The sequence below is a fragment of the Staurois parvus genome, unplaced genomic scaffold (genome assembly GCF_062004578.1).
Source record: "Staurois parvus isolate SC_StPar_1 unplaced genomic scaffold, SC_StPar_1.0 ptg002245l, whole genome shotgun sequence".
Taxonomy (NCBI): Eukaryota; Metazoa; Chordata; class Amphibia; order Anura; family Ranidae; genus Staurois; species Staurois parvus.
Window position 1 is genome coordinate 86,841 of NW_028320041.1, and position 13,981 is coordinate 100,821.

Genomic DNA, 13,981 nt, shown 5'->3' on the forward strand with positions numbered 1-13,981 from the left:
CCATTTTAAGTATTAGGTTAGGTTTTTGCAGATATATTAGAAGTTTAATGAAACAGTTTCAGCTTGCTCAAGGATGTATAAACAAAGATAAGGTGTCCCTGAGAGTCTGTGGTCAGCCAATTCTCAGAAAGCTAGCTGAAACAGTTTATACCAGGAAATGTATATGCCATGTTTCATGTAGTCAGCTCATGATGGAAACGTACAAGTTGCAGTTTTGAAACTCGCCCCCCCCCTCCCTTATTTCTTTGTCCTGTACCCTATATAATCTAAGTAGTGTCTAATAAACTTTGAAGATCTTTGAACATAAGCTGTCAGCCGTTATTCCATGTTCATAGGGTGTTCCCATAATTCTGCTGATAACCAGGAACCTCTCCACAGATCGGGGGTCTCTGAGGCGATAAAGAAAATCGATCCGTTCAGTCCGGACCTTAGCAGATATTACCATGTGGCCTTGATCATGTAGCTATCCCAACTATATGCTAAATCATATAGACCTGACTAGATGGCACTGGAGACCCAAGCCTGTGCACCTCAGCCTATTGACCTCTTGATGTGGATTCCAGTTCAGCACTGGCGGGCAACTCTTTATCTACTCTGTCCTATTCATTGTGTTTGTGGAACACGTGTACGAGAGCGCCTCTCAGGTCTCCCCACACCCCTGTTGCGCCTGTTTTTCATAATCCAATGTTCCCACTCGGCCTCCAAACACAGGAGTTCCAATGGTGGCTCAACAAGGGCCTGTATCAATTCGATACAGGCCCAGAACACTTCCTGGATCACAGAGGACTGTGCCCTGCTTCATTTTTTGCCCAAGAGCTTGAGATGCCAGCCTCTGAGGCTTGCAGCAAATCTTGCATTTCCTCAGGTCTGTTTGCAGACTTACATCTGATATTGTGACTCGTACTGCCTTAGAAAGCAGCATTATCGCGGCGAGAACCAGAGGGGTGGTGTCTCTGAGCTATATACATTTTTTGTTAACGCCACAGGTAAACTACCTTATATGTTAGCATGGGAAAAGGATTTAGGGGCTGAAATCTGAGGAGGAATGGAAGGACTGGTCTATGCAGACAAATAAGGGCATTATGAACATCTCCCTTGTAGAGGCAGGTTTTAAGGCGGTTTCACACTGGTATTTAGTGCTCGAGTACCTGTCCCGAATGTACCCAGACACTATGGCCCTTTGTTTTGGAGGTTGTAGGCAAGTGGGCTCCATGTTTTCACACATATAGTCATGTAGTAAGTTTTGTTGATTCTGGATCAAAACACATAACTTAATATGCTCTGTTACCAAGGTTAATGGCGTCAAGGACCCCAAAAGGACTCTCCTTAATGAACCTGTAGACAGGATACCTTGTCATACACAGGCTCTAATTTACTTTATGCTTTTGGCAGCTAAATTTTAATCTCCACTGCCTAGAAGAAACCTGTAGTTGAGTTGACAGTTATGAACGTAAGCTTACCTGGATAATGATTAATGAAATGTTGGTCAGCACGCTTTGTGACACTGCTGTATGGTTTGAAAGGGCCTGGAATCCTTGGATTCAATATCTTCAGACTCCTGAATAGGAGGTAGTCTGGTAGTGACTGGGAGTGCAGAAAGTATAATTCTCAATTTCTTTGGTTTTCTAGTTCTTTTTTCTTGTTCTATCCCCCTTCCCCCCCTCATCTATTCTTCATGGATCCTTGGATTCAGGGGGCCCCTCTTTCCCCATTTTTCCTCTTAAAGTGCTTTTTAAGTAATGTGTGGCTGGGGGTACCATGTTTTGTATAGGTGGGAATCTGCAGGGCGCGAGAAGGAGAGGTCTCTCCCTACAGAATGCTCAATTTTGCGCCCACTGCCAAGTTTACAATTAAAATACCCTTTATTATTTTTCTTTATTTTTGTTTTCAAATTTGTAATGCTAGTACAAATTCCCACTGATGACCCTATGACTGTCAGTATGCATTCCCATAGTTTACTATTGTTGTATTGTTCGTTAACACTTTATGCTGCCTGCTTTGCACTTTGTTCACTTTCAATTGATTTACACAAGGCCGATTGTAGGCCTCATTTTTTGTATCTGTATGTTTATTTTCCTATTTTCCTTAAAACACCTTTAATAAAAATACTATTGAAACAGAAAAGGTCTCATATTTTAGCCCAAAATAGTGTTATTAAAAATGTGCCAAATAAATTGCTCTGTATGTCCTTAAAAAATATTGAGATAAGCAAATTAGTCAGTATAATTAGTCAAAGTAAAGAAAAAAATCCTATCAAGTCAAAACATTTTTGTTTAGGACAGAGTGGGGAAGGGTTAAATACCATCACTTTTTTTGGGGTGTCCCACTAGAAGGGTTTACCTTCAATTCCTGTGTTAGGAATGCAACAAGTAGTCAGAGGAATTCCTATTTTGGACAGCAGTCACTAGAACAGGTAACCTTTGAATATATTTCTTGGCGACAATGATCACCAGAAGAAATAGAGGAGAAAAAAAAAAAATCTCTTAGGAGGAAGGGTTTAGGATCATGTGACCGCTGTGATTGGCTGTCACATGATCAGAATGCTCCCGACCAGAAGTAGTAAGTGGGACCTTTCCGTAGGGCAACAGTAAATGTGCCGGGTGCATGCAGGGTGCTCGCTTTCGGCACATCTTTTGTTTACATGGGGTACACAAATATGTGGTGCCAAGGTCCAGCTGCCAAGAGGCCGCATATTTGTGTATGCTCAGCACCCAGGAGTTAATGGCTCGGGAAAGCCTTTATAAAAGTAATTCATTGGGGGGGTCAGTGGGAAGAATGTTCCCCACATTGGTGGTCAGTAGGGAGAATGCTCTCATTTCAGTGGTACTCAGAAGGCCACCCTTACAGACAGCTAAAAAGATCTCTGGTGTCAGAACGCTGGCTCTGCCAAGTGACATTGGACCCAGAACAATATAGGCACCATTAAATGACATAGATCAATCAGCCACATCTCAGGGAACCCCTAAAAACCTCTGTAGGAACCCTGTCTGGGAATGGCTACTTTACCCAATGCAGACTAGCACCACTAAATTTTGTCTAGACAAGGCGGCTTCACTGACCTTTGGTCACAAAAGGTTTAAAGCACTGGTCTTACCTCTTCCAGTCTGTAAACAGAGGTGGGGGTGGTTTGTATACAAGAGTGAACCTGGAGAATGAGACCATGTTTTCTGGTGAACCAGATCTGGTCTAATAATGAGAGCAGACTCTGGAACAAGTCTCATAATGACCAGCAAAACAATTCTAACTCAGCAGCTAATGGCTTGTTATTGGAGGAAAGTCTGCAATTAGATTGTGCTAAAAGCTGTAGGACAAATAAAAGCAGTTTCTCTGCTATATCTGTGTGCTGTTTGAGTAAATGCGTTTCAGTCAGTTACTGAATTCTCACATTTTAACAACAGTTCTGAGACTTTACAGTTCCTGTAACAAAAGAAAAAGCTTGTTTTAGAACACAATTACGGTTGAATTGGGTGACAATTGTTATGTCTGCTGGCAGATATAAGGCTAGAGCTACAAAGGCAATTTCTTGAGGCTCAACTATGCTACTAAAATCGCTAAGATAACACCACTTGTGGATGTGTGGCAATGCACATTAAACCTGGCCATAGTAGGTTCAAATCTCAGCTGGTTCAGCAGAAACCGGCCAAGATTCAAGCCGTGTGTGGGCAGGTTGAATGCACCAAGTTGATCGATAGACCAACTTGGGTACAACCAGGCTGTCGGATTCACATGTGATTATCGCAAGCGGGCTCCTTCAGCCTCCAGCAATAATCATAGTCTTCTCCTGGTTGAGACGTCTTTCCCCATTCACCGCCACCGGGAGAAGACAATTGCTCAGCAAGAGGGATTCCCGTCACTACGGGTTGCAGGAAAGAAATTTGCATTGTCTACGGCCTGTCCAAGGCTCGAGTCACACTAGTCAACTCCAAAGTTGCACAATTTTCAGTGCAACTTTGATACGACTTTTAGAGGAACCTTTTCTGAAGTCACAGTGACTTCAGTACTGTCAATTGAAAGGGTTCTCATACAGATCCATGGCATTTCACATGTCCTGCAACTTTGGGTCTCACAATCCAGATCATAAGTCGCAGGAGCGTGAACCGAGCCTAAAAGCTGAATTTCAGTCAGACACAAATTTGAAACCTTCCCCCCTCCAAAAAAAAAATAATTTATAATTAGATAATGAAGCTTACCAGTCCTAAGATGTTTGTGGCTGCATTTTCTTAGTTTCCTTTACATTTTTTTCTCCTTTTTTTTTTACCTGGTAATACTGAAAAGAACACATTTCCTGTCCTAGGGTGACAATGCTTACTTCCCTGCTATATCTATGGAAGGAGCCATGGTTGTCACACAGGCTGGACTTCAAAACATGTCTGCCAAGTCTGTAATTGATGGGATTAGTACTACATACTACCATTAATATGGTCTTTTCAGCTCACAGGAAGAAACAGACACCGTGTTTCTGGCCAGATCAATGGTCATTTACTGTACCTGCTGAAAATGATCTTAACCTGTAAAAAGTAAACAAATGCAGCTACAACATATAGGGACAAGCATACTACTATATATCACATTTTTGTTTTTAGACACACTTTAAATATATGTATTTAACACAAGTACATGAATTTGACCTGGTATCAGCCTCTTGCAATTCCCTGTACAGGCGATTAAAATAGCTCCCCATATTAATTTTGAACACACACACCTCAAAAACATTAAAAGAACACTTTTTAATCAGAGCATAGCATCAAGTCAATTAACCGACTAGATCAAAATTCCAGGAGTTTAAGTAGCAGAGGGGGTTGTTAATCAGTTTCAGCTTCTTTGGTGTTAATGAAATTAACAACAGGTGCACTAGATGAGAGGACCCCAAAAACAGGAAATGGTTATACAGGTTGAGGCTGACTTTTTGTTCCCTACTCATTTTCTGACTGTTTTTCTCCACTTTTGCATTTGGCTAGGGTCGGTGTCACTACTGGTAGCATGAGGCGATACCTGGACCCTACAGAGGTTGCACAGGCAGTCCAACTCCTCCAGGATGGCACATCAATACGTGCCATTGCCAGAAGGTTTGCTGTGTATCCCAGCACTGTCTCAAGAGCATAGAGGAGATTCCAGAAGACAGGCCGTTACTCTAGGAGAGCTGGACAAGGCCATAGAAGGTCCTTAACACATCAGTAGGACCGGTATCTGCTCCTTTGTGTAAGGAGGAACAGGATGAGCACTGCCAGAGACCTACAAATGACCTCCAGCAGACCACTGGTGTGAATGTCTGACCAAACAATAAGAAACAGACTTTAGAAGGGTGGCCTGACGTCCTCTAGTGGGCCCTGTGCTCACTGCCCAGCACCATAGAGCTTGACTGGCATTTGCCATTGAACACCAGAATTGGCACTGGTGCCCTGTGCTTTTCACAGATAATAGCAGGTTCACCCTGAGCACATGTGACAGATATGAAAGGGTCTGGAGAATCTGTGGAGAACGTTATGCTGCCTGTACCATTGTTGAGCATGACCGTTTTGGTGGTGGGTCAGTGATGGTCTGGGAAGGCATATCCATGGGGGGCTGCACACACTTCTACAGGCTAGACAATGGCACCCTGACTGCCATTAGGTATCGGTATGAAATCCTTGGACCCATTGTCAGACCCTACACTGGTGCAGTGGGTCCTGGGTTCATCCTGGTGCACGACAATGCCCGGCCTCATGTGGTGAGAGTATGCAGACAGTTCTTGGAGGATGAAGGAATTGATACCATTGAATGGCCCCCACACTCACCAGACCTAAATCCAATAAAACATCTCTGGGATATAATGTTTCGGTCCATCCAACGCTGTGCGGTTGCACCTCAGACTGTCCAGAAGCTCAGTGATGCCCTGGCCCAGATCTGGGAGGAAATATCCCAGGACACCATCCGTCGTCTCATTAGGCGCATGCCCTGATGTTGTCAGGCATGCATACAAGCACGGGGGTGGGGAGCATACAAACTACTGAGTACCATTTTGAGTTGTTATATATATCCCAAAACCCAGGACTTTCAGACAGTGCTGATGAGTGTTAGTTGTGCTTTAAAGCTCATTCAGTTAGAATGGATTGTCTTAAAGCTGAAATAGCCTTTAAATCATTCTTGCAAGACAATACCAAGTTCACCTTTAAGAGCAGATTACATGTTACACCCATATTTGTTATGTAACATGCTCCTAGTGACGCACCTCTCACCGCTAACGCTCCCCGCTTTGTGGCAGCGAATGGGGTTCTTAACCCCACACCTGCTGTCACAATTTAAAAACAGCATGACCAGGCAGGGGTCCGCCCATGTGGCTGCATCATTCATCCACAGTTTCCTGTGTATTAGACTAAAAGTACTGTCAGCCATTGCAGCTGATGGCTTGTAGTTCTCAATGAACTGCAAGGGAGCTGGTGAGCTCTCATTGTCCATTGATTTTTCCTGCCATTCAGTAACTGTCTGCCAGTATCGGAGGCACGGGCAGACAGATTGAGGAGAGCCTGCAAGATTCTGGCATTGAATCCGCGATCTGCTGACCACAGGTGCAATTCTTTACAGGCAGCAATGTAAAAAATTACCGTATTTTTCGCCCCATTAAATGCACTCCCCCCCCCCCAAAAAAAAATTGGGGGAAAATGTGCGTCTTATGGAGCAAAAAAGGAGCGGCCGGCACGGTATTCCCGCCGCCGCGTTAGAATACCAGGCTGGCCGCTCGGCTCTTCTGTGCAGCAGAACCTGCTCCTCGGTCCTACCAGTTCCTCGGTCCAGCGGTGTCCTCACCGTCTTCTGTCCCTGGCGCCGGCATCTTTAGTTTGGGCACCCGGCTGTGACAGCTTGCAGCTTCACAGCCGGGTGCTCACTGTGCATGTGCAAGAAGCGCTGCGCTTTGTGAATGGTCCGGCAGTCTTCTGGGACCTGTCACGTGTCCCAGAAGACAGGGAGAGAGGACAACTCCACGGAAGTGGGTACCCATCAGATTTGGGTACCCGCTCCCCCCCCTTCCACTCCCCAAAGGTCCGCAGTCTCTGGTCACCTCCTGCACTGTGTCCGCAGTCTCTGGTCACCTCCTGCACTGTGTCCGCAGTTCATTGGTTCAGAATATTTTTTTTATTGTTTTCCTCCTCTAAAAACCTAGGTGCATCTTATGGAGCGAAAAATATGGTATTTAATGCACATTTCTTTTACCTGCAAAAAGATGTGCACTTTTTGTTTTTTTTTACAAAAAGGTGAACTTATTCTTTTATGCAGATCTAAACTTTTAACTGATGACATCTACTGATGATTAAGAGCTGTTTGGGGTAAAACACATAAGAGATGACATTTAATAATATAATTATAATAATAAAATGCAGATGTTCGCATCAAACACTAAGGTGCCACTATCCATGTTTTTGAGATTTTATGTCTCCCAGTGGGAAGCCGCATGTGTGCCCTGCAATTGCAGACAAGAGGGGACCAGCCTGGAACTAGAATGCTTGCATATGGCATGGAAACGAGTAGTTTTAGGAGAGGCCAGCAGTGACAACCCTGTTGTTTTCCCTTATGACGTGTTCTTGAAACACATACTGTGTGTTGTATGTTATTGTAGTGCGTATTAATGTATGTTGTGTAAGACGTAGCCTATTTAAAATTAGAATTACTGTAGCGTATATTTTAACAATCGTTCAGGTTTTTGTTTTTTTTTGTTACCAATCAGTGCACCCCAGTGAACAGATGGATCACATTTGTGTGTGGTGCTGTGCTAAGTGCTTTTGAGGATTCATTCAAAATAAATAGTTCTAGAAAGCACCACACTGTAGTTTGGGAATTACGGCAACACAATAGACACTAAACCTCTTCATAGTGAGAGAAACTGCCCTATAGCACTACTAAGCAAGCAGAGCTTGAATATGTAATGAAGAAACATAGCCGCTCCATGTACCGGTACATTCATATTTTCAAACTACACAGACATAGGGTTTTGACACTTGATTTACATTAAAGCTGAACCCAAGACCAACAGCTAAATACACAAATAATATACACTTAACGAAAGCAGTTTTACCTGCCAAAGGATGTGTTTTGTCTATCCGGTTCTGAATTTTACAGAGCTCTGCCACCAAGCACAGTTCTGTCTCCCATGACAGACTGGATTTTTCTTTATTGTAGTTAAGGTACACACACAAGTCTTGACCCTTCTTCAGCCTCTGATTGGGCAGTGAAAGAAGCAACAGACAGTAGCAGAGATGAGCTCACCTAGCAGCATGCCTCTTACACTGCAGCAAACCTGATTGGCTCCTAGTACTGCTTCTCCATCTCCCGGCCTAAGCGCTGCTATACAGTAACATCAAGAAGCTGACAACAGGCCAAAATCTGGTACTTACACTACTAGCAAATAAAAATAGTAAAAAATTATATGCATTCATTGTCTTATATCAGCCTGGAGTTCAGATTTAAGTCACCCTTCCCACACATATAGCTCAAATGAAAAATTCCACTTTGAAAAAACAGTGTGAGATAAAAAGGCATCAAAATATATTTTACTGAATGGAGATCAGTCATTGTGTAGGGAAAAAAAAAAACAGATCAAAGTGACCATAAATTATTTCATTTTAAACAGAGCAGGCCAAAGTTTTATAATAAAACCCATGCATATGATACAGTTTCATTAATTATACCACCTTGCACAACCCAATAAAAAACAAAAAACAAAACACACTCAATCCACTTTTGCAAACCAATATTTTCAACAGATTAAAAATGTTTATTTAAACAACCTATATTGAAATCTCATTCATACAAACACACACACATGCACGCACGCACCATCCCCTCCGCCTTTTACCAGAAGCGTACTTCCATCTTCGCATACATCATCCCATTGTCTTGGTGGCATAGGTCTTGCAAGTCATTCTTCGATCCCAGTGTATATTTTCCTTCAAAATGCATTTAATTAAAATGGTCCATTAAAGTGTATGTGCAGCTAAAACCGTAAGGGCCCACATACACGTTAAGGATTTTGAATGCAATTCAGGATAAAAAAAACATTAAAACACACACATCGGTTTGCAACAGACAAGCAAACTGATCTGCAAAACAATGAAGACTTTTAGCTCGTTTGTCCTATGTGTGCACCCATGCATCCAATTTGCAAAATGATAGAATTTGTAAAATGCCACAAAGGGGGCTCTCGTTGGATCAAGTAATAAACTCAGAGAAACAGAACTCACCTTCAAGATGCACAGAACACTGCACTCTGTTTTACCAACTGGTTGTCATGGAGAAAAACTGACACCCATTATGGAAGACACTTTGATAAGGCCTGTTTTACTTCCATCATTGCTTCTCATTGAACATGTCCATCTACTACACAGAAAAGAACAGATGGATAGGCTTAAAGGATAAGTTCACTTTTTATTAAAAAAATGCACGTTTTTTGGCAGGTAAAAAATGTTCATATTATATTTTTTTTCTTCTAAGGAGCCTGAAGAGCTTAGCACCTGTGATCAGCAGATCGTGGGTACAATTCCAGGCTGCTGCAGACTCTCAGTCAGCTGTCTGCTTGTACCTCCCATACAGGCAGACAGTTACTGAACTGCAGGAAGCTCAATGGACTACTGCCGTAATGGCAGACAGTAGTTCATGCACAAAATTCAGGATGCTGAACAGGTTACACCCTAAATAACATGTAACATGATCAGAAAGGTGAACTTAGCCTTTAAAGGATTAGTTCACCTTTACAAAAAATAAATAAATGCTCTTTTTTTGCAGGTAAAAAAATATACATTATGGGTGTAATGCCAGCATCCTGCAGACGGTCTGTATCCGTCTGTTCATACCTCAGTTATGGGCAGACAGTTTCACTCTGACAGGAAGAATCAATGGACTATCAGAGCACTACACAGGGCCGTGGTAGTTTGAGAACTACAAGCCGACAGCCGCAAAGGCTGCCAGTACTTGTAGTTTTCACATTCACAGAACACTGAATGAATAACGCTGCCAGACAAGTGGAGCCCCGCACAGCCATGTGTTTTTGGATTGTGACAGCAAAAATCCCCCGCTCTGTCAAAACAGGGACTCAAGGGGAGCAGAGGCTGGTGCATTTGTGGCATGTTACACCCTGTATGGGTGTAATATGTTACAAAAGGTGAACTTATCCTTTAAGCTAGCCATACATGGATAGATTTTACAAATTCAGCCAGTGTGCCCAGTGAGAAAAATCTAATCGATTTCTCCATCTGCTCTAAATGGTGTGGATGGAGGAGTTTTCTTTGCTGGCTTTCATTGTCCACAGCTGTGACAACCTGCAGCAACAATTTTACACCCTGCTCCTTTGATTTTTATTTTTCTTGTCAAAGTTGATTTAGCCAGATGGTATATAAAATGAATAACCCCCTCAAATAAAAATGATACAAAATACACAAGAAAACAATATTTTTGTTTCTTTGTTTTTTTTTTTTTCTCTTTAAACTATACAAGCACTACAGGGTGTGAGGCCCTGTGTGGTCATAGAGCTGTACAATACCATAAAATTCTTCATTATTTGTGGTTTCTAAAATTTGAGTAGGTACATTTTCCTAAATCTAGCTCATAAAACAAAGGTGAAATGGTTTACCATAGAATTCTTTTTTGACCACCTATATTAAACAACCCAATACACAATTTTTACAAGGTAAACAGCCAAGGATACACAGGTCTGCAAAGAGACGTCATAGACCGGTGTTGACTATATGCTGTATCCACCATTTATGTATCTACAGATACAGGGTTAACAAACTTTCCCAACCAGCAGTGACGGTGAAGACGTTTTCTGATCAAAGACATTGTAACAGAACGCAAAACTATTTCCTTTAACTTTGGATGAAGTGATATACATCAGGTTTTTGTTCTAGCCTGCGTACCTGCTAAGGAGATTTCCCAGAGACAGGAAGTGAAGAGAATCTCTGCAACGGGATACAATTCTATATGTATGGCCAGCTTTACTTTAAAGGTTTCTCTTGCCTGAATACAGTGATTAAGTAACTCCATCTAAAACTCTTGTATTGAATAGTAAACAGGAGTGTTAGAACCTCTGTCAAGGTTGGTTTGACATCAGTGCATCAGTTGGGTGGATTATTGACCACTTTCTGTGTTGGTGACACAGGGGATAGTGAAGAGATATATCAGTGGTGAAACAGACCGCCACAAAAACCAGGCCAAGGTTTTTATCCATTTTCAGTCTTCAACCAAAAGTATTTTATATGTCCTGTGTTCAGCCTGGGGATTGAATGAAATAAATCTAGCAGATTCCTCCACCCATACTAAAGATAGTGGATAGATGACTCTCCCACCGCAGGCTGCGCTATGCTGCCAGTCAGCACCACCGGCTGGCAGAATACCTAAACACTTCCTACATCTCAGCTGTCAATTTTCCACTAAACGACTTGTGATTGAACAATCAACTTTTGTCAATCTGGGTGTTGCTAACAGGGCTGCCCACAGAGCAAATTTCATCAGCAGGCAGCTGCTGTGCTCTTTAAATTGTTAGCGTTGAATACTATGGCCTTTATTAATAAAAAAAAAAAAAGAGGTGCGCCAGTCAACTAAGCAAACAGCACAATCTGTTCTTCCACTCTCAAAAGACCACTGTGCAGGGTGCAGGCATGTATATTCATTCTCAGATATCAGTGCTGATGTTCACAAGCTGCACCTTGAAGCCCTAGCACATATAAATATGACCTCACCATACAAAATCCTATATCTGCAGAATCGTAATATCTTCTACATACATAAAACACATAAAAATGGCATCCAGCCAATAACATTCCAATGCCGAGCAAATGTTCCCACAATAGTGTCAGAATCATTGTTCAAAGCATACCCAATCTTTAAAGTGAACTTGTCACTACAACAAAAATAAGAAAAGAAACAAAGACAACCTGTGAAGGGAGAGATTTATTACTTACCTTTGCAACAGGCAGTGATCTTAGCCTTTGCGCTCTTGAAAATACTGCAGTGTCTGAGATATTCCCTGGTGCCTGAGATGTTCAGGTGTTTTGAGAACTGGTCCTCCACTGGGTGCTGTGGTTTCTCCCATTGGCCAGGTCACTGGTCATGAACTGGAAACTTACTGGATGAGATCAAGAGCATGTGCACAGTTAATGCCCAACTAAATTTTCAGTTTAAATCAGCTAAATACATTCCAGGTCAATCAAAAAGGTAGAAAAGCCTGCTGCAGAAAAGAATCTTTGTGCTTCATGTGAAAACGGGGATCTCTTTGCAGAGGTCTGGCAGACCCCAGTTGAGGCAGAGCTAGAGCTCTCAAATCAAGCTGACAGGAGAGCTCTAGTTCTAAATCAGCAAGGGGTAAGTTGTACCAATGCAGAGAGACCACAGCTTCCACACAGAGCAAGGGTCCTTATTTACAGCATGCTGGCAGGGGACAGGTTATCTATTCAAACTGTGGCAACTAAAGAAAACAGACTCTGGACACCTTTTGATTTGATGCACCTGTAATATATTTGACTGATTTAAAGGAAAAGTTAAATTGGGCTTTCAGTAACCTCTAGCAACCAGACTTCCCTTTGATGGAAGGAAGGCTGGAATATCAAACGCAGCAGATAAAGGAGTCTTTATACCTGCTGTGCACAGTATGGCTCCCACTTCTGCTTAAGAGGACAGCTTCATTTTAAAAATGTGTTTGCCATGGGAGTGCATGGACATTGGTTGGTTTGTGGGATTCACCTAAACACTTGCAGCTCATAGGATGACCACCTAAAATTCTCATTTGATCTCATGAAGTGAAAGCAAATAATGCAGCCGATGGCAAACAATAACCTCACCACAAGCCACGCAGGACAGTGAGAAGGGATGACAAAGAAAAAACCGACAATGAAGAACGGAAACAACGAAGAGTGCTCTTTCCACAATATCTGTATCTGGGTGGGAAGCGGCCTGGAAACTCCAACTATTCTTTGCCGTGTGTATCCATAGGACAAAGTAAATAAAATATGTCAAGTTTGTAATGCTGGTTCATTTGTAATACAAAGAAGAGTCCATGTTTCTTCTATAGACGAGTCTGCCAGATTGTCAGTCCCTGTTGGTATTATTGGCTGAGAAGGCATGGAGATTTCCCATTTGACTCAGGCCACTCTGGATATGTGCTACGTGGATCTCCACATTATTCTGAAAACAGCTGCAAGAAAAAACACAGATGGGTGCCATCACATTCCAGGTCATCAAAATTTCTAATGCAACTAAGAACTTATGTTTACTGGTAAGAACAATGCCAGCAAGAGTAGTGCAGTGTGTGTATGTATATATATATATATATATATATATATATATATATATATATATATATATATATATATACACACATACATATATCACATACATATATATATCACATACATATATATATATCACATACATACACACACACGGTCGTAGAGACACTGACTGGACAAGGGATTTGCAAAGGCACGGCCTTAGCTGAACAATGAAATCAGAACTAGATGAGGTAAATTAGGTGTTTTTTTTTCTAACTAAAGGTGGCTATAGATAGATCAGGATTCGGGAAGGACCAGCTGAATCTTTATTAGTATGTAGCTGTACCCGCTTGACAGAAGATCATTAGATCGATTTCTGTTTGATGAACAAGTTGAAAAGCTGAAGTTGCCGATTAGTGTATTTTGAGTGTGTCAAGTCCTGTTTTCAGAATACAATCTCCTGGTTGGGGGAATTAGGGGGAATCCTACCTCCACCTTGTTTGTGTGGATGGAGGAATCTATTCCATTTTCAGGTCGCTAGTTGGGAAATAAAAAAACAAAACAAAAATAAAAACAAAACAAAAAAATATTCACATCTTATGTGGTCTGTTCTTAGTCAAGGCTTTTAGTTTCACATTTTTTACAATGTCTTACAACCTATTGGTTCTTTTTTGGGCCTAGACCCCAGGAAGGAACCACAGATATTACCACTGGCAGATCATGGCTGGTGGGGAGGTCCAGCAAGGTAC

General features: G+C 42.0%; 1 protein-coding gene across 3 annotated transcripts in view; it reads right to left on the bottom strand.

Moving 5' to 3' along the window:
- Positions 1-8,495: 8,495 nt before the first annotated feature.
- Positions 8,496-13,981, bottom strand: part of LOC149431468 (protein lin-9 homolog) — a 65,787-nt gene continuing 60,301 nt past the window's right edge. For all 3 annotated transcript variants that reach the window (XM_089665579.1, XM_089665578.1, XM_089665576.1), the window contains one exon: positions 8,496-13,156. In XM_089665579.1, the coding sequence (XP_089521705.1) occupies positions 13,051-13,156 (106 nt within the window). In that variant the 3' untranslated portion in view covers positions 8,496-13,050. The remainder of the gene's footprint in view (positions 13,157-13,981) is intronic.